At 40.0% G+C, this 25,446-nt stretch overlaps 1 protein-coding gene across 3 annotated transcripts in view; it reads right to left on the reverse strand.

The window, feature by feature from the left end:
• The window catches only part of NOL4 (nucleolar protein 4), a 244,731-nt gene that overhangs the window by 45,207 nt on the left and 174,078 nt on the right, over positions 1 to 25,446 (reverse strand). For 2 of the 3 annotated variants that reach the window (XM_026647338.1, XM_026647337.1), the window contains exon 7: positions 12,408 to 12,587. In XM_026647338.1, the coding sequence (XP_026503123.1) occupies positions 12,408 to 12,587 (180 nt within the window). Of the gene's footprint in view, positions 1 to 11,523; positions 11,716 to 12,407; positions 12,588 to 25,446 lie in introns of all 3 variants that reach the window. The other variant, XM_026647336.1, reaches the window with a different exon arrangement.

Genomic DNA, 25,446 nt, shown 5'->3' on the forward strand with positions numbered 1-25,446 from the left:
TGACTCATTTCTGTTATTGGGGTAGCAGAAAAATGCTCTGTCCCCCTGACTAATTAAATTGCCAATATGTTGCTTCATTTTCAGGCCACATTCTGCGATAGTCGGAGGTAGCTTCAATATTGCTTCTGTCTAAACTATTATCTGTATTTAAAGAAATGACAATTTCACTATGTGAACACAAAACCATTGTATTAACCGTGACTTTATGTAAGGTTTAAGCGGATGGCTATTTTGTCCAAATCAGAACCAGAGGTTGGCACTTGCATGAAGATGCTCACTCACCATCCCTTCATAGTCATGCACCCCCACCATGCCTTTTGTAGAAATCTTACATAATACTGGAAGCAATATTTGCAGATTTCATTGTACAAAATTAAATTAGCTGATGGCATTGCTCTGTAATAGGGAGGTCAAAGAATTATGGGCCTGATTTAAAACAATTTGAAGTCAATGGACTAATGGAATTTGGATCAGGCATTCAAAGATGGTAAATCAATAATCAATAGTATATTTAACTAATTAGGCATACTTTACCAGTGGAGAAGCACTGCAAGGTGGTTGATTCTTTTACTAAATTGAAACTTGAATAGCTTGGTCCTGAATCACAAAAAAATTGGCTTACCTGTGTATGCGATCTGCTTGCTTAATATAACAGAGATTGTCATATTTCATATTAGGGATATAATATAAAACTATTGTGCAAGTCACCCAAATATGAGATAGCCATATTCTCAGTTTAAAGTGATGTACATAAACAGTATCTTCATGGAAAACATAAATATCTTTTTTGCCATATAAACACAAACCCCATATTTCTGTATAAACTAAAAATAGGCCATCATGTGTTAGATTTAGATACAGTTATTGGTGAAAGTCTGACAAAATTTAGATAATGATTTCCTGGAAGACATTTGTTTAAACTGAAAAGGTCCAGATATCCCTTGTGGAAAAGTTTGCAATGCTACTGCACATATTCTAAACAGAGAGCTGTAGTCCGTAGGATTACTATTTTAGCACATTTCATGAGGGCTTATATTAACTTAGAGCACAAATAAATGCCTACCTTTTCATACAGAAATTTGGTCTAAGTGCTCTAAGATGTATGTTTCACAAAGGTCTGAGTCAATTCATAAAAAAGCATAGAGCTAACAATAAAGAGTGGATGAGGCATATGTGAAACCCCCTGCTCCCTGCTGAAAAACTGAACTTTAGATCAGGATATTTGTACAGAAATACTCCCCAATATTTTAGGGCAATTAATGTTGAAAACTAGAATCTCCAAATACCAGGTGACGTTACTTGTAAACACAGACCTGCGCACACTACTTTCTCTTTTGCTTACAGACACCAGTACAAATGCATGGATGGGAATGAACCTTAAATGTTACCTTAATATAAAAAGCATATGGGATCAAATTTTCAAAGGTATGTAGGCACCTCAAGATGCAGACAGGTACCTACTCAGATTCTCAAAAGGGCCTAGTTGTTTAACTCTACTGATTTCCCACTATGTGCCTGTCTGCATCTTTAGGCACCTAAATACCTTTGTCCCATAGTGCACTAATTGTACTTCAGCTCTTATAGTACACAGCTTAAGACTGGTTTAATATTAACACACACGTTATTAGTCACAACTTTTTCACCGTAATATATAAGATCCTCCACATATTTATATTAACACTTAGCACTTATATAACACTTTTCCTATGAAAACCTTTAACTGATTTACAAGAGAAAGTAATAATCATCTTCAAATGACAGATTTTTAACAATTTTAATTGTATACTACAGAACTCTGCTATATTTACATTTTGTCTCATCTCACACTTTTTTCAGCCTACACAATACTGTGATGTCAATTAAATAGAAAAATCTCAACCGTAAGAGTACCACATAACTTATACTCACCAACATCTTGTTAAAGAATTAAGATTGCAAAGGATTCTTGAGAAATGTGTTGGGTTTTTTTCTGAAGCACTCACACACACTAGGAAGCATGCAATTCAAACCTAACACAATAGGCTTGTTTGAGCTTTATACTGTTTATAGATTGAAGTACAGTACTGCACTCTATTGGATGTACTGGTATAATTTTTATTTAGCACTAGCTCTTCGTAAAATATGAAGAATTTGATTGTCGTTTTAATGCTTGCAGCACTGTATTTTTCCTTGAATTTTGACATATTTTACTTATTCTTTCAGTCTACATAGATGCTATGATAAGTATCCAATTCCAACATCTATTAGTGAAATAAAAGAAACAACTAGAAACAACTGGAAAAAGTAAAAACCAAGGGGACTTTTGTGCATGCCCTGTGGAGGTCAGGTTATTTTTCAGTTTTCAGAAGTATGTTTAATTGAATTATCATATATTGCCATTTGATTACGACAGTGTCTCAACTACAATGCCATATTCCTGTCTGCACATAATATTTTCAATATGTACCAGGAAAAGGCTCACTATATGCTCTTTGCTACTCAGAACCCAGTTTGGTAACAATGTGCAGGAGTATGTGCTGTAGATCCCTAGGAGTAGCTCAGACTTGCAGTACTTCCAGAACAAAAAGGAAGCAAAGTCCACTTAACATTTCAAAATGGCCTACATTGCCCCTTATGCCCCTTAAGCACGCCCTGCTCCAAGTCAGAGAGGTCAAGCTATAGTAACAACCACTTGTGATGTGTTCGCAGAAAAGCGAGGGGATAGAGGCAACCAAGTGACACATGCCAGCCAATCACAATTCTCCTCCCTTTGGTTGTTGGGGTTGCCAGTCCTCCAGGATTGTCCTGGAGTCTCCAGGAATTAAAGGTTAGAGATCTTTGGTGGCTAGGGGGAATGCGGTGGACATAATATTACTGGACTTCAACCAGGCTTTTGACACAGTCCCACATGACATTCTGATAAGTAAGCTGGAGAAATGTGGGCTTGGCGGAACTACCATTAAGTGGATACATAATTGGTTAAACTGCAAACAAAGAGTAACTATTAATGGAATGATGAGGGATTGGAGGGAGAACTCAAGTAGGGTTCCACAGGGATCTCTTCTGGGTCCAATGTTGTTTAACATCTTTATTAATGACCCGGATGTAGGAACAGAGAGCATGCTGATCAAATTTGCGGATGACAAAAAAGCTGGCGGGGGAGGGGGGCAAAGTTGCCAATACTTAGGAGGATAGGGCTACGATTCAGAGGGATCTTGGAGAACTGGGCTATAGACAACAAAATGAAATTCAACAAAGACAAATGTAAGGTGCTACACTTGGGGAAGAAAAACCAATGGCACAAATACTGAATAGGTGTTAGTTGGCTTGGCAGCAACACTGCTGAGAAGGATCTGGGAGTTGTGGTGGATCACAACCTCAACATGAGTCAGCAATGAGATGCTGTTGCAAAAAAAGCAAGTGCAATTTTAGGTGGCATTAACAGAGGCAAGTCACAGGATGTGATAGTATCGCTCTACTCGGTGTTGGTTAGGAGTCAGCTGGAGTGCTGTGTCCAATTTTGATCACCATTGTAAAGAAAGAATGTGGAGAAACCGGAAAGAATCCAAAAGTGAGTGACAAAGATGATCAAAGGGATGGAATGCAAGCCATATGAGCGAAGGCTGAAGTAACTGGGTGCAGTCTATATGGTTTTATAAAAACTTGATAATAAGTCAATATAATGTAACTGGGATAGTTTTAGAGAAAATACGGTAATAAGTGAATGTAACGTAACTGGGATATGCTTCATGCAAAAGGTCTCTTGTAAGGTATCATTACAAAGCTTATAATCTACTGAGTATGATCATCTGATTTGTATAAATGTACCACTCTTGTATCTAAAACTAGAAATATAAAATGTAACTCTGAGGGCCTATTGTAATTATGTAAAGTGTGGGCCATTAATGATGGTTTGGAATCTTGATGACTCCCATTGTGTGCAGATGGCTGTTTACCTGTGAGTCTCCCTGTATATGTGTGTGCTGGCAAGTGAGTAATGAAGTCTTGCAGTGACATGTGATCATGTCACCTGAACTGGAATCCATCTTTAACCTGGTGCTTTTCCAGTGAGGGGGGCTGGAAACCCAGAGGGACAAAGAGTTCCCGCCTTATGCAAAAGATATATAAAGGAGTGGAACAGAAGAGAGAGAGAGAGGAGCCATCATGAAGAATCCCCTAGCTACCACCTGAGCTGGAACAAGAGCTGTACCAGGGGAAAGAATTGTGCCCAGGCCTGGAAGGTGTCCAGTCTGAGAAAAAGCTTACTGAAGCATCTCTGAGGGTGAGATTATCTGTATTTAGTTTGATTAGACATAGATTTGCGCATTTTATTTTATTTTGCTTGGTGACTTACTTTGTTCTGTCTGTTACTACTTGGAACCACTTAAATCCTACTGTCTGTATTTAATAAAATCACTTTTTATTTAGCAATTTACTCAGAGTATGTATTAATACCTGGGGGAGCAAACAACTGTGCATATCTCTCTATCAGTGTTATAGAGGGCGAACAATTTATGAGTTTCCCCTGCATAAGCTTTATGCAGGGTAAAACGGATTTATCTGGGTTTAGACCCCATTGGGAGTTGGGCATCTGAGTGCTAAAGACAAGCACACTACTGTGAGCTGTTTTCAGGTAAACTTGCAGCTTTGGGACAAGTGATTCAGACCCTGGGTCTGTGTTAGAGCAGACTGGAGTGTCTGGCTCAGCAAGACAGGGTGCTGGAGTCCTAAGCTGGCAGGGAAAACAGGAGCAGAAGTAGTCTTGGTACATTGGGTGGCAGCTCCCAAGGGGGTTTCTGTGATCCAACCCGTCACAGTATGTTTAGCTGGAAAAGAGGAAATTAAGGGGGGACATGATAGCAGTCTTCAAATACTTGAAAGGCTGCCATAAAAAAGAAGGAAAAAATTGTTCTCTTGCCACAGAGGGCAAGACAAGAGGCAATGGGTTCAAACCACAGCATAGCAGATCTAGATTAAGTCTCAGGAAAAAATTACTAACTGTGAGAACAATAGGACAATGGAACAGACTGCCTAGGGAGGTTGTGGAAGATCCTTCCCTGGAAATTTTCAAAAGGAGTCTAGATAGCCATCTATCTTAGATGGTTTAGATACAACATCTTGGCAAGGGGTTATTAAACTAGAAGGGACCGCAAGGTTATCTAACCCTAGGATTCCATGATTAATATTTAATTAAAGATTATGTCATGTGATGGAACCTCCAAGAATATGTCCACCCAAAACTGGCAACCCTATCGGTTGTGCATACACAAAGGGCCAAGTCCTGCTCCAATTACTCATGAGTAGTCTCAGTGAGGTCAACAGGACTACTTGCATGAGCAAGGTGAGCAGGATTTGGTCCTACATGTTAACTGGTACTTCACAGGGGGAATGACAGAGGGGTTTAAGGATTGTTGGATGTCAGAGACCACTGACACATACAATTATATACCTACAGGTATGTCTATACTATGAGTTAGGGGTGTGATTCTCAGCTTACGTACACACACTTGTGCTAGCTCTTATCTGATCTAGCACATTAAGAATAGTAGTGTAGTCGCAGTAACGTGGGCGGCAGCAGCATCGGCAGCATGGTCTAGCCGCCCAGAGTACCTACAAAAGGGGTTCAGGCAATTTGCACTTGACATGGCTAGCTTGAGCCACTGCTCGCCGCTGCCCACACTACCATATCTACACTACTATTGTTAGCATGCTAGCTTGATGAGAGCTAGTGCATGTATGTGCACATGAGTTGGGAGTCACATCCTTTACTCATAGCATAGACGTAGCCTAAGTGTTTGTACCACTCAAGCTGTAGTCTTCTCCTGTCACTCACTTCTAGATATAAATGAGGCGTTGATGACATACACAATTTGGGTGGCCTAGTCTGCTGGTGCACCTCTTTGGATCAGTGCTTTGGGCTTCCATATTATCTCCATATGATCTTATGGAAAGCAGATATATGAACAATATCGGTGGTTGGGAAAGGGGGGGGAGAGGAGACAGAGGGGTTTGGCAAAGAGCCATCACCTAGACAAGAACAGATAATTAGTGCAAAGAGTACAACATGCAGGGGATCAGCTCCCTCAACTTGACTAGCCCCTCACATGGCTAGGATTCACACCTCCCTCATGGCCTGATCCAAATCATTGATTTAAATGGATTGGGCTTTCAGGCAGTAAACAGCTGGGCATCAACACTTCAAAGAGCCAGGAAACATGGAGTTTGCCTTACTTTTATTTCCTCTTTGTCTTAAGCAAATGTACTAAACCGTGCCCCCTATGTTATACTACACATATATGTCCTAATAGGACAATACAGCTAATAAAATACTATTTTAGCAAAGAGTCTGACATAAAACCAGATCCACAATCTAAGAAAAACTAGAAATATGTATATTTAATGTCATTTTGAGCTTTTCTGTATAGCTCATCAAAACTTTTAAGTCCAACCTTTTTCTGGTGAAAAATGACCTTTTTCCAAATGAAAACCCTGTTGCAAAAAGCTTTGTTTGTTTGTTTGTTTGTTTTGTTTTAAATTCTAGACCTTCATTGAAATTGGCAATTTCAACATTTTGATTTTTCAGCTTTTCCCCCTGCCTCCCTTTTTGTAACTGAATAAAATAGAATAAATAATGTCTAGGTATTGGGGTTTCTTCATTTTTTTAAATTTTTCCATGCATGATTCTAACTTCTCAAAACTTCTTCAACTTTTGCAAGGTTACTGAGGAAAAATGAAACTAAATGAAACCCACATCTGAAGAAGTGGGTTTTTTACCCACGAAAGCTTATGCCCAAATAAATCTGTTAGTCTTTAAGGTGTCACCGGACTTCACATTGTTTTTGTGGATACAGACTAACACAGCTATCCCTCTGATACTTGAAACTAATTATGTTACTCAGTAGCTTTTCAAAAGTTGGAGAAGTTTTGAAAGGTTTAAGTAGCAAAAAGAAAATAAGAAAATAAAAAAACAAGTCTGATCATTATATCATCATCATCAGTTGTATTGCACTATGGGGGAAAAGGGAGGGGGAAGAGAAAAAAGGGGAAAATTTGAAAATTAAAGAAATCAATTAAAAAAAATTGCAACTATCCCCAAAAAGTTTGTTTCAAATTCTGGAAAAAATTCAAAATGTCAAAAATTTTCACAAAACTGTTTTTCCATTTTTCAATAAGCTGTATTTATCAGGCTTGTCTGAACTACTCAGAGTTGCCCTTTTACTACCTTAATCCTATCATTCACCAAGACAAGAATTGTGTGCTTTGAAAAGGCAAATGATGGGAGTGGTGAAAGATGGAACGATGAAAAAAATGGAAGCTGTCTGTTTTTTGTTGTTGTGCTGGGATGGGGTGTGCAGGGGTGGTCGCTGTTAAGGTCCTAACTGGGAGAACGTGTTCAGGCATTCTGTCTCTCCTTTCTTCCTCGTCCCTGCTGTCAAATCCATTCTTGAGCTCACATAGGGAAAGCCATTTATGATTAGCCTGTACTTGCAGTTTGTAATAAATAAATAATAATGTGCCCTTTGATATTATTAATTTGGTCTCAGTCAGGATCAGGGCCTCATTGTGCTGGGAGCTGTTTTTTCCTGTATTTTTTTCACAATCTCTGCCTCAAAGAGCTTGCAACCTTGATCTTGCACAGTGATGGATGTGGGTGGAAAGGTCTACCCACACATATCACATTGCAGAACGAGAGCCTAAGTTAAGTCTGGACACAGCAAGTGAGAGTAACAATAGGTGAAAAAGAGAGGAAGGAGAAGGGTAACAGTAACAAAACCACATAGTTACTTAGGCTAGTATGTGTTTTCAGATCATCTATAGGTTTGTTTCTTTTCTGAAATATAAATATGTAAACAGACATAAGGAAGCACTAGTGGTCTTCTATGTAGACTTTCCCAGGTGCCAGTTTCCCACAGACATGTAAGCAGAGGTGAGTCTTGAGAAAGGATTCGAAGGAGAAGAGTGTAGTAGCCATATGGATCAGTTCGAAGAGGCCATTCCACTTATAGAGTACTTTCCATCGGAGGACCTGAAGCAACTTTAGATATATTAAATAACTAAGCCTTTTGATCACCCCCATGAAGTAGGTATGTATTATTAGCCCCATTTTACAGGAGGGAAAACCAAGAGAAAGCAATTAAATGACTTGCTTAACATCATAGAGTACTTCAGTGGTAGAGCCAGGACTACAACCCAGATCTCCCGATTTCCAGTCCCACTAAACAACTTCCTTCTTCATTAAATGGTAAGATTAAGAAAACACATTATCTAGTTTCAATCTTTCAATGGATTATTATAAACCGAAGAGACTGGGAGGAGAAATATGATTTTACAATTGACAAGAAATACTTTGACAATGTCCTTTTAATGGATATGTTTATGTCAGAACAAAAATGATGGTGCACATTTAAGAGCTAAATAATCAAAGGGCGAAAAGATTCCAGACATGGAAAACTCTTTTCGCTGAATATTTTTAACAGGAAACTAAGCAAATGGATTTGGGGTCCATGCAATGGTCAGCTGTCACAAGTATAAATAGGGTAACTTAAGCAATCTTTTAAAAACAGGATATTAATACTGAGAAGCACATTAGCTAGCAACATGAACACTCATGAGACCAAACCTTTTCTAGTGCCTCAGAGCTACAACTGGCCTGTTATGCAGTAAGAGGTGTTGTTTGGATTACAGATGGCAAATAAGTGACAGAAGCAAGCCTCAGGCATGCTTCATATTCTTTACCACACAGAGTCTTTCACTAATTAAACTTAGTGTTTACATTTTCTCTTAAACACCATAGCACCAAGCTGTAGATAGCTGTGCTATTCCACAAGTATTGCTGAATTGTCATATGCCACATACATTATCAGATTATTCTGTTTCCTCTTGAAACTACATGCTCAAAATGTATTTTTGCCCTGAACAAAATGAAAGATAAGTTATATTAAATACATGTAGGGTAAAAAGGCATCTCCTGTGGAGATCATTATCTGACATCCTATTTAATATAATGACAGTAGCGCTATAGGTCCTGAGGATACCATTATCCTGTTTTGCTGTATTTCAGCATAACACCTGATTCAAATCAACACCAACATGTCTTTTTCATGATAGTCCTGCACAAATGTCGTTATCCAGACAAAATGATTCTTTTCCCCAGGGAAATGGAAAGTAAATTTAAAATAATCAGCTAGCCAAGTGTCTCTGTCCAATGTAGTATTTTTCAAAACTGCTTTCTGATATGAGTTACAGACTGGCAAGCTAATTTAAAAATTAGAATGTTTTTATAACATCTTCTTGATAGGTTCTATCTTTCAGAATGATCTGAAATGAAGCCATGAAGGCCACATGGCACTAGTGCCCCAAGGACTAGACCTATTGTCCACAGAAGTCAATGGGAGATTTTCCACTGAGTTCTTCTAAAAGCTTTTGGTTTACGCTTCAGTTTGAGAGAGTTAAGGAAGGGGAAGCATTGGCATATTTCCCTTCTTACCCACCAGGGATGTCACTGCTGGCACAGACAGCAATGCCCTGCCCACCCTATTGAAACACATCAAAGCACATTCTTTTTTAAAGTAGGTTGAAACCACCACAAGATCTGATTAAATCGAACACTTCCAAAGTAGGGAGATTTTTGTGCCATAAAAGTTGCCTACTTTATAATAATTCTCATGATATTTTTGAAAAGAACAGGAATATAAACCTGAACCTGAAAAGAAGTACTCACATGAGTAATCATTATTATACTCATGACTAGTCCACTGAAATCAAATCAACCTAATTGTTATAGACCAGATTGTAAACCCCTTACTCACATTGGTGAGCAGTTACTCACACAAGTAGCTCCAGTGACTTAAATAGGACTCATTCATGTGAGTTACTGCTCATCAGTGTGAGTAAGGGGTTCACAATCTGGCCAAATAGCAAAACAAGAAGACCGTTTATTAGCATCAGTTAGCTGTATAGTATGTATTTTGGGTGCTAGTGTAATGAAGTAATATTTGACACAGTGATATCTCAATCTCACACTCCTGAATTATCTTCAGCCAAAGAGAATGGATGTGAAAAGATGCTACTTACTGTATTATAAGAAAATATTTAATTTTTTTTGTCTATCTCCTACTCTGGATGGCTACAACGTGACACACAATCTGTCAGTCTTTAGCACTTACATCTATACAGATGTCCTTTATTCTCTCTCTTTCTATCTAAGTTTCCATTGGCTGAAAGCAGCATTAACCCAGTGTCTCAGACAATAAAGCTGTATGGTAAATTAGAATCATGAAAGTTTACAAAAGATTAAAGGTTCTGACTCTACATTTTATATCTCATACTATACTGGTCTTGCCCCACAATCAAATGTGGTACTTTGTTTTTAAGCTTGTCAACTAACATTTTAAAATCATCATCTGAACTTCACAAGTACTATATTCAGGCTGCTATGAAAAGAGAAAGAGAGAAAGAAAATTAAAGTTGAACCCAGTTTTTTAATATGTAGATGGGTTTTCAAATGATTTATTCTTTAAAAATGATACACTTTATTAATAAATGATGTTTGTAATGATGACGTGATTTTATCTTATATAAAGGAGAGAGAGAGAAATAAATCAAATGTAGCATGCTACAATTTCATTTGCTAGTGTCTCTTCTGGTTTGTGAAAATATCAAAGTTCTCTGATGATTCTGAAGTTGACTAACTGATAAGCTGTGAGGAGAGCTATTCCTTACCGTTTTTGTGCAACACAAGAGGCCAAGGATGTGTAGGGTCTAGAAATACTGCCAGTTATACACTAACATAGTATTCATAACCTGTGAATAAATAATGAGGTATAAACCCTGGGAAAAAAATGACAGAACTGTAAAATTTGCCAGGGATGATTTAATAATATTGAATGCCATCTGTACACCTGAATATCAACTCAAAGAAGATAGTGAAGGCAGGGTCTACTTTCACTGACTGCTAAATAAATCCAAAAGTACAAACAAATCACCTTAAACTTAAAGCTACTGTCAATGCACTTATCATAAAAACTTGTTTTACTACAGATTTTTTTAAAAAAGTCTTTCATCTTTCCAGTCTCTAAGTTTTCATGATCTGTCCTTCACTGACCATTACTATGGATACTGTAGTGCTCCGATGGATCCTATTTTCTGATTTCATGGATCTCCCCGAAAAACAGTTAGCAGAATTCCAAAGAAATTCCACATCAGTGCAAGACTTCACTAACTTAATAGCCTCTCTAACGGTGTTGGAAAGGAAAAAAATATATAAATGAGATACTCTTCCCATTGGTTTCTCTCCTCACATCTTGCTTGAGTCCTCACTTTCTATGGATTCACACAGACCTGTGAACTATATCCTCCCAAGATGTTTTTAAAGCAGTGAACAAAGGGAATAAATTCAGGAAAGATGAAAAAGGGAGGGGGGAAAGAAACCTCTGACCTGACATTACCAAATAAAAAGACACTAAGATGAAAACGAAATAGTGCCATGGATTTACATATGGGGTTTTGATGGAAACTAGGGCTGGGTTTTAAATCAAAACTCACCATCTCAAAACCACTTCTTTTCATCCGCCTGCAGGACTTGAGGTAAGTACGTATGCGTTTTCTGGCACGCTCTTGATACTCAGGGAATTGTCGCCTGCATGAGTCAATGATAGCCTGGATCTTTTCTTTGGGCTGCTTAGAGATTGGGACCATTCGGTCCAAGTTTTCATCTACAAACAGCCTGACAAACATCTGTTGGTAAGAGGGAGACAGAGGAAAAGGGTTTGGAGGGCTGCTCTCTTTCTCTTCCTAGTCTTGATTACTGATAGGAAGATACTTTTTCTGTGCGCTGAAGAAGCTATGTAATGGGAAGCCAGAAATGTTAAGCAAACAACTCTTTAAAGGACTTTTTTTTTTCAGGGCTGATAAAAAAGACAAGAAAAGAATAGTCTATAGTGTATAGAAATTGTGAGATACACCACAATGGATTGTGAAAATAGGCAGCACTTAACTTTTGTTATTAACAATAAGTTATGATTGCTCCCTGGTTTTATTGAACTGCATATTTACTATTTTCCTAGTTTGAACAATTGCTTGTGTTATCATGCATAATTACATACAGTGGGAAAGCAAGAGAAAATAGCTGACCACTGGAATGCTCCTCCTATAAACTAGCTGCAGTCCCTCCCCTCTATCCACTGGATGAACATGCACATATACACAAAACACATCTTAGTTCTCCTCACTGATAAAGATGGCACTTTGCCTTATAGTTCTAAATAAAACACAGTGAAACTGGTGTCTGTTGGTGAGAGTTTAATGTGCTTTAAAAAGGATCCTTTTGTAAATTAATGTGCCTCTAATATTGCCAAACTTACCCATAAATAACAGTACACAAGGAAACTAGTAAAGTTAAGCAAGGCAGTTAATGCTGCAGGACTTACATTAAAAGCTTTCAGTCGCTCAGCTTCTACCCCATCAGATTCATTAACCTTCTCAGCATCTTCGTGTTCATCATGGTCATCCTCGTCCTCATCTCCTCGGTTCAGAGACAGATCTTCAGCACCTCTGCCTATGCTCTCGTTCTTACCAGAGTCATAGCTGGAATAGCTATGTGCAGGCGACTAATAAAGAAAAGATATTTTTTAATGTACCAGATTAACAGGTTTACTGGGCTCCTCATCAAATACATTTGTTTTTAAATTAGCACATCAGAAGGTATTTAAAGAATTCCATGATTTTTTTCTTTTATATACACAAATTACTTTCTCCAGCCCCAATACAAACCCTTATGATCACTGTAACAGACAACTTTTCTCTATCATCTTGTCTACTTCAGTACATTAAAGCAACAGTCTGAGGAAAAGTCAAGTAAATCAATCTATAAATGACTCTCCTGTGATAATTAAATTCTGGATGAGATGTTTTCACAAAGACTTGTTTTGTATTCAGGTTTCTTCCTGATTACATTAGCAAAGTTTCTTCCGCATTACATTCAATTGCTGCAGTTTTATACAGAACTCCGTGGAATGAAAATGACAAATTTTAAGGCAAGGCAGAATAAAGGGAGAAGTGGCAATAGTCATTCATTGGTAGGAATCATTATCTAGAACAGTAATAAGTTATTCATAAACATAGAAATAATAATGCCTTAGCAGATCACTTTCCAAAATTCAAGCAGAATTTAAATTGTCAAGCTTTTATATTTCTCACAGAAGCATTAATAATGGTAACACATACACACCCCTGTTTTCTCCTTGAAGCCTTTCTTTACACAAAATATTCAGAATTTCCCCCTGAGCAGGGGGATAAAAAACAGATGACTATTTCATTAAAAAATTATCCACTCACAGTGTCAAAAACACAGCAGCGGTCAAGAGAATCAAATACTTTAAGCTTCCCCTAACAGTATCAGATTTTGGTTGTCTTGTTACACTAAGTCACAACAAGCAAAACAGTAGTAAAAAACTCCATCAGAACACCAAGGTACAGGGCCAGATTTTTCTCTCAGCTAGACCAGTGTAGACCTGGAGTAACTCCATGGAAGTTATTATTACTCTAGATGCACATCCATATAACTCATCCAAAGCATGTTGAAGTCAATTAACTCTAGAGGGCTTACCATCAAGACCTATATGATGAATCTCACTCTATCTATATCATAAGTTTTTATATAGCTCCTATCACAATGGTAGTCAAAGTGTTGCACAAAATTCAGGAGCACAAAGCCCAAAACAAAAAGGGCCAAAATTGTCAAGCATGGGTGCTTAAAGTTATGAGCTCTGATTTATTTAGGGCTCTGTGTAAGTGCCTCAACTGAGAGGTGTTGAGAAACCACAGACCGAAATCCATAGAGAACACCTGGCACCCTGCAGGCAGGGGCAAATGAACTGTGAGAGTAACAGCAACACTGCCCAGCTGGGTTGGGAGACTGGAGGAGGAAAAGTCAGACAGAAAAATAAATATAAATATGCCCAGTCTTAGTGCATCATTTTTGCCTTTTCTCTTTTCCTTCCATTTCTTTATTCTCCCTTTACTCTCCCTTTCATCATCTTATTTCACTCCTTTCTCTTCCTTTCCATTTTCCCACTTTAAATTATTTTACTACTATTTCTGTCTCTCTCATTTCCCTGGACTCCCCTACCTATTTCTTTCACACATTGATTCTCAGCCCACTTACTTCCTTTTATTCCTCCCACTCTGTGATTTAGAGCCAGGCCGGCGCCAGGGTTTTTGCCGCCCCAAGCAGCGGAAAAAGAAAAAAAAAAGCCGCAATCGCGATCGGCGGCACTTTGGCGGCACTTCCACCGCACCGCTTTCTTCTTCGGTGGCAATTCGGCGGCAGGTCCTTCCCTCCGAGGGACTGAAGGACTTGTCGCCGAAGAGCCTGATGTGCTGCCCCTTCCCCTTGGCCGCCCCAAGCACCTGCTTGCTGAGCTGGTGCCTGGAGCCGGCCCTGTTTAGAGCCCCACAATAAAATCCTTTTAGCCACATAACATCCCATTTCTGGGACCTTCATGACCCTCTCTCAGTGTCCCTCAAGCTCTCAACTCTGGGTTTCATCGCCCCTCCCCCAACCTGCTACCCACTCTGTGTGCACCACCAGGGGCAGGAGGAAAAGAAAGTTTGCCAATGCCTCCAGGGGTCAGGGTGGCCAAGACTGAGAGGCCTAAGAAGAGAAAGGCCTGAGGAAGCCAGCAAAGGAGAGGAGGAGCTGCTGGAGGGCAGGCAAGAGGCCAGATTCCAAATGTTGACCTCACTGCCTGTTCAACAGACTCCTGTAGGGATATATTTATGAAAAAATATGATTTGGAGATGCTCCCTCATAAAGGAATGTGTTGTGAGTGTGGGAATTTGGAGATGTGCTCTGGAGACAAGGTTTCGGAACACCACATGGGTGTGTGCAGCTCACCGGAGTTGCTCTCCAGTTTGTTTCATTAACACCAACTCAAGGAAATGGTTTTAAAACAGTTTCAGATTACACCTGAAGCATACAGAGTAAAATTTAGAAGACTTAAGAAGGGTGCTGAGATGAGTAATGTGGCACATGTAAACCAGATGAGAGATTTGATGGATAAGTGGGTAAGGGGAAAAGGTATTACAATCTTTGAAGAAATGTGTGATCTTGTTGCTCAGGAACATTTCCTGAGTATATGTAGTGATGATGTAAAACAGTGTTTATGGGATAAAAAGGTGAAAACTGTTGATGAACTTGCTACTCTAGCTAATGAATTTGAACAAACCCAAGCATCTATTAGCAATAAATCACAGGCAGAGGGGTTTAAGTCTGGTGGGAAGCAGGGTTCCCGTTTTACCTCTGAGAAGAAGGAGGATGGATGGGAGGCTGGACGCTTACCTCCCCAAGTCCATTCCTCTAGTCCTCGTCCCAAATCTCCTGTAAAAACAGAAGAGCCCAGAAGGTGCTACCACTGTAAATCTGCTGAGCACCTGAAGAATAAATGCCCTTTGCTGGGTAGTACTAGCAAACAGGCAGCAAGCAACTCATGGGAATGCTGCTACCCAGAGCACAGAGGCACCTCAGGCAATTGCCACTTATCATACAGGGTTTGTAAAAATAGTCTCTTCCCGGCCAGGCAGGAAGCACATAAAGGCTGTCAAAATTAATCGCAAGAACTCCTGGGGTGGAGGGATACAGGTGCAGAAATTTCTATGGTCAGGAGAAAAATTGTTCAGGAAAAAGACATACTGCCAGGACAGATGGCAGAGCTTTTGTTAGTAGTAGATCACAAAATCCTTGTGGCTTTGGCTAAAGTGCACATGGAAACTGAGGATTTAGAAGCTGAATTGACTGTGGCAGCAGTACTTCATAACCCATCACAATTGTTACTTGGAAATGATTTTTTTCAATGTGGCTCTGGCTGTTAAAGGGTCTGTCTGGGAATCCTACTAAAGACTTGACAGTCAGTGAAAATGCTAATGATCCACCTGAGAAAGGGGAGGAGGAAGCCATTTCCCAGGCAGATAAGATCCACCAAGCAGCTAAGAAAAAGCTGCTGAAAGACCACAGCCCTCTAGAAGAAGGGGGTGGGGAAAGTCCCAATGCTTGGAGTGAGAATTACAAAGAAACCCTAGGAGGGTGTGTGTGTGGATTTTTTGCATGGGCACAGCACTGGCCTGGAGGGGGTTGGCCTGTAACATGCTAGAGCCTCTTAAATCATTACCTCTCCAAAACCCCAACAACATACATGGACTGAGAACCTTTACTAAAGGGGATACTGGACAACACACTAGAGGGAAAGAAAGACCAGTATCTGAACACACATTATGATTCAGGAAGGGGTTGAAAAACACAATGGGTATTGAACAATCCAGACTGTCTAAACCGAAGGCGTGGTATGATGAACATACTTGGAAACGCCTCCCTGTCATTAATTTGTTAGTACTGTTAAGTCTCATAATATGCAATTTGTTGGTTATGAAAAAGAATTTGGTACTGATGGTAAATCCTTTAAAAATGTGTAACATGCATAATTTTTGGAAAAAGCTTCTAAACATGGTAGGAGTGGTGTCAAGGAAGTCCTATATGGATACTGCTTCTCAGCTAATACCTGTAAACAGGCTTAGAGCTTGGCACAGCAGAGAAAGCATAACAAACCTGGTCTGCTGTGTGGAAGGGGAAACTCTAAAAGATATTGATATCTGCATTATGTTAACAATGCTACACACAAGAATGTTTTCAGGCAAGCTGGGAAAAGAAACGCAGAACTTTGCAAAAACACCTGTGGATGGCACTACAATGTTTGGTAACATTTGGGAATTGTATAACCAAACCCTAAAGAGGGCATTCGACACACTGCCTTTGCATTAGCCAGTGACTAACCCTCTGGCAGTAATCTAAAGGGGGAGGTGTGACACTTCACCCCATATTCTTCACAGTAATATTATTATGATGTGACTATGACATAATCATAATTCATTTTATGCAAGATAAGTCATGTGAGGTGTCATTGGAAACGTTATGATTTACTGAATATGATATACTGAATATCCTATTTGTAAACATGTATCATTTTTGTATCTGAAGTTAGGAATATTGAATATGTATCTGTATTACAAATGTGTTTACACATGGGGAACGCTCACTAGGTAAAAGACACTCAGTCTAGATGGCTGGCTGGAAAGGGCCCATTCAGGTTAATGAGCCATTAGGAGAAAATAATAGGCCTTAGAAGAAGCTTATCTCCCACTGGGGGTGGGGGTGGAGGTGGGGAGTGGCTTTCTGAGGACGCTAGAAACAGCCTCTGAGTTATGGCTGCTGTGACCCTACAGGGACATGTGATCAGGTCACCTGGTGCTGGACTCCATCTTGGGATACCAGTGTTTTTCCACTGACTGGTGTGGGTATCACGCTTTGAGACAAAGGGTTCCCACTATATGCAAAAGATATTTAAGGCAGAGGACAGCCCACTGGATCACCATTACATACATAAAACATTTTTTACTTTTCTTAGTTACGCAGTTTTCACTTTTAAACACATCTTACCATAAAGAATAGGAACATCTTGCAGAAGCACTATTTGTTGGTATGTTTGGGATGAGAGCACTGCATTGGTTACACATGGTTCACATTTGCAAGATTATCTTCACAACCATAAGGGCTACATACTTAATTTTTCTAAAAACAAAAAAACAAATAAAAGCTAATGCAGCCCAGTAGGGAGCTACTTAGTAGCCACAACTTTTGTTTAAAAACTACAAAAATCGATCAAAGAATCAGTAACAAACCATGAGAGCCTGACAAACAACCAGCCTTAATCATAATCAACAACCTGGATTGCACCCAGAAAGAGTGCAGAAACCTGAGCATAGGTATTATCAAGTATTCACAGCTGCTCACTCATAGGGAACGGCATTCATTACCAGCTGCAGCTTCCAGTTCTAAGGCAAGAGTTGAAATTATTGTGGGTCTAATGTATATGGCATGTATTTGTGTATCTAACTTGTTTGTGCAACTAGTGCAGAGTATGTCTCTGAGATGTTGTACATATTGTACATCCAAGCCATTTGCTTAGCAAACTGAAATTTGATTGGCTACAGTAACAATCTATGCAGTTATCTCCCAGCAGATGAACCTGTTGAGATAACAATTTATCATAAGACTGTTCACTCCACATTCTGTGTTTAACAAAACAATATTCATATAAAAATGTTTTATAATTTTCTGAAATCACTCCCCTATTCTTATCTTTTTTCTTCTTCCCTTATTCCAGTCTACTTCCCTCCCTAGGTCACTCTCTTTCTCTCCTTCCATCTTCTCTTCCCGCTCCTCACTCCACATTTCAATCTCCTTTATCCCTCCCCCACTAGATGCATTTAAATTGGTAATCACAGTAATTGTGCTCATAAACTAGGCATGCATTTGCATACACATTTTCCATGTGCAGTTGTGCATGTACACTTTTAAAAGTTGCACCGTACTGTATAAAAAGCAATTAAAATATCTATATTTAGACCTGGTTACATTTTGATGAAAAACTGTCAAAATTCAGTGAAGAACACAGGAAAAGAATGTTGATAAAATTCTTGCATTTTTTTTTTCATTTTGTAACCAATTCAGATGATCATGATAGGTCTTTGGGGGGATGGCTGAGAGTTTGAGTTTTGGGTAGAGTTGCAGGGAATATATTTTGTACATTTACAAAAAAAATCAGGCCCATACCGTATAGTAGAATACTTAAAACATCTATAGGGGTATTTTTTAGTAGAGTTGAGGACACAGGTTTTATAGGGGCAGGAATGGAATATATTCTCCCCATTGGCTGGTATGTTCATTTTTTTCATTCCAGTTCCAATATTGGGTGTTTTGCGTATGTGGATTGTGAGTTTAATTGTTGCCAGGCAGCACAGAGCTTTTGCTCAGGCGTCTTTTTGTACTTTAAAGCTAAATAATTAAATAATACATTAAATACCTTCAAGAAAGATGTGCTTCTCTTTGGCATTAGGAACATCTCCATTCACAGCTCCATCTCTTCTATCATTTTCTCCTAAACTCATTGCTTCCATTTGCCTGTCCTGTCTACAATTTTAGCTTCATCATTTTACCTTGAACTTTCTATTTCCTCTTTCAGTTCTTACATTGTCAGGGACCGCTGCTCTTAAACGCCAGTCCACACGGCTCTTAGCCAGTAAGTTCCAACCTGCCACCCAGTGACTTGCTAACAGTTGCCAGAACTAGAAGCTCAACTGACAGAGGACTCCAATCCTGGGATCTGATTCCTGGAACTCTGAGGGTTCTGAATGGTTCCCTGCTTCTATTTAAACCAAGCACAGGAACAGGAAGTTGTCCTCACAACTGGGTTTCCCCTGCTTAGGACTGTTTTCTTAGGCTACCTGCTCCTACTGCCTGACTCTGGTCTCCTGATACCTGACTGTAGATCTGCCCTTGGGCATCTCTCAAACTCTGATCTCCTGGTATCTGACTTGACCTGGCTCCAGACTCCTGCTCTGACCCCTAGAGAAGGCTTCCCATGTCCTGGCCACGACATACATATACAAATCTCCCTATTTCCACCTCCATGATGTTGCCTGCCTAAGTCTCCTCCCTGATTCCTCTTAAGCTGAAATCCTTCATGACATCATCTCCTCCAGCTTTGACTGTTGTAACTCCTGTTTACATGGCCTCTCCAAGATCTTCAGACTACAGCATGTGCAGAACCTTGCTGTCCATCTTCTCGCTATACAAAGAAGCATGACATCTCATCTTCAAACAACTCCAATGGCTCTCCATTCATTTCAGGATCCAATTCAAAATTATCCTCCTTGTTTTTAAACCCGTCATACAGTTGCTCAGATTACCTCAGGACTTTGTGTTTCACTAGTGGCCCATCCTAATCCCTCCTCTAGACCAACACTGGCACGGGGGCTGGAACTAGGGGTGCTGGGGATTTGGTAGCACCCCCTGGCTTGAAGTGGGTTCCATCATATACAGGGTTAACAGTTTTGTTCAATGGCTTTCAGCACCCCCACTATAAAAGTTGTTCCAACGCCACCGAACACTGGCCTCTTTTTGGCTCCTCCATACACTCTCAGCGCCGGTTCAACAGCCTTCTCCTCTGTAGCTCCTGCCATTTGGAGCATCCAGGGGAATGTTACTTGCTGTAGAAGAGCCAAGAATCATAAACATAGCACTGTGTTATGTAGATTGTATTATACGGGTATTATCGGATATGGAAAGTGTATTTTGATACCGCTTATATGAAAAATGCTAAATAAAACCATGTTGGATTATATTTTACTATATTGTAATATAAAAGGAACTTTTACACCCTCCATTAGCAAGAGGGCCATGTCCAGGAAGAGAACTGCTCAGCTACCTACAGTAGTAATTAGTAGATAAAGGATATATTTTTCTGAACTACCCCAGTGTCTGCAGTAGTCACTCAGGGAATAATGAGTTGTTCTGTACCGAAGACCAACCATTCACCATCTCTTAGTAAGCTACTTAACCAGACTACAAGGTATCTGTTTGTCTGTGATGTTCCCTATATTTATTAATAGTAAATATAGTAAACTCTCAGTTACCCAGTGTAGTTGTAGCCGTGTTGTTCCCAGGATACTACAGAGACAAGGTGGGTGAGGTAATATCTTTTATTGGTTCAATATTTTATTGAACCAATAAAAGATATTACCTCACCCACCTTGTCTCTCAGTTACCTGGGCACTTCCATTCCATCTGGTTTCATCTGGATAGATAGAAGTATTGATAATTGAAAGATAAAAGATAATTGAAAGACCCTGTGAAAGTAAACTTTTCTTCTGGTATGCTTCTCCTCTTAGGTAAAAGATACTGCATGCTCCATCTATCGCCACTGATATTGACCCACATTATTGAGGCATATCACTTTGCCCTGATAGAAATAACCTCAGAAATTAGCCTAGATATAGTGTGAAGAGACAGAGGCAACAGAAAATCTCTGTTCAGGTAGAAGGTGAAAAGTCTGCTTAGAAACAATAATTTAACCAACTTCTTTCTAATTCTAAATTCCTCCCCAACCAGTCTCCACTTATTGGTCTTGTCACATTCAGGAAGGCCTGCTCACATACTCAGCAATCCATCACCATCTCCGTCATTCTGAAAGGGTAGGACTCTTTGACTGATGATCAGCAAAAGCAAGTAGGAGTATCTCTATCCCACCAGATTTGAGTGAATACCAGAGCAGAGCAGGCTTAATGCAGGGAGCTTGCATTACTTCCTAAAGTTTGTTATTTGTTTTATTGATCTATAGAACTCCTGTCACTGATGCAGGATGCTAGGCAGTTATAAACTACCTGTCACTGATTCCACTGCAAAACCAATGTTGCTGCCTACAGAAATTTTAGCAAAAATATTGTCATTTGTGGTACCAAAAGAGCCAAAGGCAAAAAACAGAAAGTAAACCAAATTCACTTCTTGCATGGTGCTCTCAAGTTCAGTAGAATTTGGTGGGCTCTGGCAGACCCCCCACCAAAAGGAGTGAAATTTCAGAGGCAGGGACTCTCAACTGAGAAAGTTCTATTCTCCGGTCCCAGAGACCTTTATCCCAGGAACTGACAGAAAATGCTAGATTATTTTACTGGCCACAACAAGATATAACATTAGAGGCAGTCCTTCTGATAATGGGCTCCCATTTAAGCCTATAATATTTATCACCAATATCTTTGATTTCACCCAGAATCAACCCAGAAGATTTGAGTGAAGATGTATGCTTGCAATGGCTGGCCCTACTCAGAAAGGAGGCAGCTGCACTCTGCACCAGTGGGCAGGCTTCAAAGGGAGTGCTCAGAAGACTATATATGAAATGTCTAGCTTTGGGCTGACAAAGGCCTGAGTGTATGGCTGATCAACATTTTTCTGTCAAAACTGGTTCTTGATGAAAAATTGGGGTTTTAGGTACACTTTTTTTGTTTTGCTAAGAGTATCTGCTTTTTATAGAAAATTTTGACCTTTCATCAGAAAACTGAAAACTTTGTAGTTTCTGTCCAAACACCAAAATTTTCATTCAGCTGAAAATTTTTATTTTTCAATAAAAAGTCAAAATTTTCCATGGGGAACCCCCCCCCCCATTTTCTGACCAGTTCTACCTGGATGACCAATGCAAGTTCCACATTATGGAGGGCTAGTAGCAGCCTCTTTGGCCAGCTGAAGATGATAAAACATACTTGTTAACCTCTGCTGGGACTTCATAATCCAGGCTGTAAACAATTTGGGTATAAAGCCTCAAGAGAAGATGCAAAACCCAGCTTTGGATATTCATCCCAGTGCTTCCTTCTGCCAATAAGCAACCCTTCTGTCTCACTGGGACGGAGCAAGACTGTTTGCTTTCCATAGAATCATAGGACTGGAAGGGACCTCGAGAGGTCATCTAGTCCAGTCCCCTGCACCCATAACAGGACAAGTATTATCAGACCATTCCTGACAAGTGTTTGCCTAACCTGCTCTTAAAAATCTCCAATGATGGAGATTCTACAACCTTCCTAGGCAATTTATTCCAGAGCTTAATCACCCTGACAGTTAGGAAGTTTTTCCTAATGCCCAATCTAAACCCCCCTTGCTGCAATTTAAGCCCATTGCTTCTTGCCTTTCCTCAGAGGTTAAGAAGGAAGAACAATTTTTCTCCCTCCTCTTTGTAAAAACCTTTTATGTACTTGAAAACTTATCAGGTCCCCTTTCAGTCTTCTCTTTTCCAGACTAAACAAAACCAATTTTTTCAATCTTCCCTCATAGGGCATGTTTTCTAGACCTTTAATCATTTTTGTTGCTCTTCTCTGGACTTTCTCCAATTTGTCCACGTCTTTCCTGAAATGTGGCGCCCAGACCTGGACACAATACTCCAGTTGAGGCCTAATCAGCGTGGAGTAGAGCAGAACTCTACTCTACTCTATCCAGAACTCTACCCTTGTCATACTTGGGAGAATAATTAGGCTGGAGAAAAGGGACATAGAACTAAGCATCATGAGGACTAGGCAGTCCCTAGTCTCTTGTGGCCAATGCATAGGAAGAGTGATAAGACTTAACCCAGCAGGACCCATGCTTTTGGGAAGTACATGAATTGACTAGCCCTACACTCTTCAACCTCTCTGATAAGGAGCAGAAGAGCTACTATCCACCCTGCAAGATCCCACATCCAGGTCAAAAATATTGTATCCCATGGTCAAGGATATCTAAAGCTGCTGATTTTTAAAAAAAACCTCTCAGTGTGGACACCTTACCCTTGCTCACTGCTAGAAGGAGCTTCTAAGCCATGGTGGTCAATACAGTCTCTGTTTAGTTTGAAGCCATTTATGTTTGTCAGGGGGTGGGAGATGGGGTACAGGAGGAAAGTAACTTTTTAAAAGATACCTTTGTTGCCTTGATCTTATCTTTTAGTTTGCCCAGTAATGGTAAACAACTGCATACAGGGCAACGAAGCGCAGCCATGAATAGAGAGGAGCAGTCCTGTTTGGCGAGACAGGAATAGTTTGGCATTTTCTTTCTGCTGGGCAGGACAGCTCTGCTCCATTCTCAGTCTTGAGTGCACCGCTTGTCGTATACGGTATTGGGGACAATAGTGCCTCAATACTATGGATTACAAACCGCTCTTAATTCACTATTATAAATCTCACTGAGTATGTATGTATGTGGAAAACTTACAATAGAAAGATGCCACTTCTCTTTGTTCTCCTTTCCCCCTCCATTTTTATTCTGTGATCTTTGTGCCAGATGTGTAAGTATTTTTCCCATCCTATTTTTATAGAACCTTTAAACCTCTTCTCTGCTTTGATCTCATTCACACCTTTTGTCCTTGCTCCCTCAGTTTTCACCTGTAGTTTTTCTTCTTCTTACCACCCACATTGTTTCCCTCATTTCTCCTTTGTTTTCTCTCTGCTCCCATCCCCCTCATTTACTGTGTGACACACACAAGTTTAATTAACTAATTTTCTCCTTAAATTCCAAACATGGAACATCAGGCTTAGTAGAATTTGTTCTCCTATAGGCCTGCACCATTAATCTAGTTTGGGAAATCATGTTCTTATTTGTGAGGACCATCCATTGAGGTCATCATCCATGAGTTAGTCCTGGTTTAGGAACTACAAGTATTGGAGAAACAGACATTTTCATTCCTATTCTCTTGCCTCTCCTTTCCCCCCATTCTTTTCTATGCCAAATCCCTTGCCCACAGTAACGGCTCTGAAACATGTAGGCTCTTCATGTCTGTAGTGTAATGCTGCTAATGAGCAGACTTGTTACCAGGTAAATAGCTCGGGCTCTGTCAGTAACTCTGAAGGTGAGATTTTGGCTTTAGCCACTCACTTTTGTTCTATGTTGGTGGCTCTTGCAGACTCTGTGTATCCCAAGAAGGCTGCATTCGAAGTCCCTTCAAGCAGTGGGGCTGCAGGTAGTCAAGAAGGAAGCTTCAGAGACAGATGTGTGGTAACTGTAGACCAGCACTGCAGATTGCATGTGCAGTGTTCCTGGGCATCAAGAAATGCAACAGTGTGGGAGTGGATCACCTGTCTTTGCTAGGTACAGGGAGTAACAAAAAAGTAAGGATGATTCTGTCCTTTCAAATCCTGTCCCTCACAAGCTGTCCTGTCTTGCACATGGTCTCCTATTTCAGTCTGGAGAACTCAGCTGCTTCCTGTTCAAAAGACTGCCTCAGACCTTACAGCTGGATGGATGCTGAATGTATTCGGTGCAGACAGCTATCTGCTGGTTGTGGCAGGTCCCAGACCTGGTCAGTTCCCTCATGTGGGGGATACATTTCATAGGCAGGCAGGCTAAAGCCCCTGAAGGTCTTGTTTTGCACCATAACCAGGGAGCACAATATTCAAAGTAAGCAGGAGCTGAGCTGTTATACTTTTTTCCCCAAAAAGGGAGGAGTATCGGTATTTCTGAAGTTATTTTTTATTCTTTACTGATTCATATGAGTAAGAGGCACATGGTGCAGAGCACCGAGGTATGAAATATGAGGAGCTTTCAAATTTTAGCAAAACAGAAGAGAACAAGTTATCTACAATTCTGAGAAGACCTTTTTAGGTGTGCTCATTCCTAACTTATCATAGACTCTGCACTGTCCTGCCCCCCCTCCCACTTCATGCTACCAAACAACATTAGAAGAGTTTCCACCCTTTCTCCTTCCCACTTTGAGCACTCTGGGAGTACAAAAGTACAGCAGGGTAGGGTGGAGATTAAAAAAATATTAGGTGGAAGCAGTGCAGGGGAGAACTCCAACTCAGCTGTTTCCATCCTTGGAGACAAATTTAGGCTTTCCCTCCTCCTGTTTGTGTTGCTCAGTCATGAGAGTCATATGCCAGAACTCCTGGTTCTTCTGCTCATGAGAGTCTGACAGATCATTTACACCTTGAGAAGTATAGCTTGGAGAAGAAAAGACAGAATGGTAGCATATTGAGACACAGACTCATTCAAAAAGAAAGCCAACAGGTTAATGACATACACATTATCCCTAATTATCTGTTCAGAACTGAACAGTTATTTTACACATT

Source organism: Terrapene carolina, unplaced genomic scaffold (assembly GCF_002925995.2).
Source record: "Terrapene carolina triunguis isolate 2854851 unplaced genomic scaffold, T_m_triunguis-2.0 Scaffold58, whole genome shotgun sequence".
Classification (NCBI taxonomy): domain Eukaryota; kingdom Metazoa; phylum Chordata; order Testudines; family Emydidae; genus Terrapene; species Terrapene triunguis.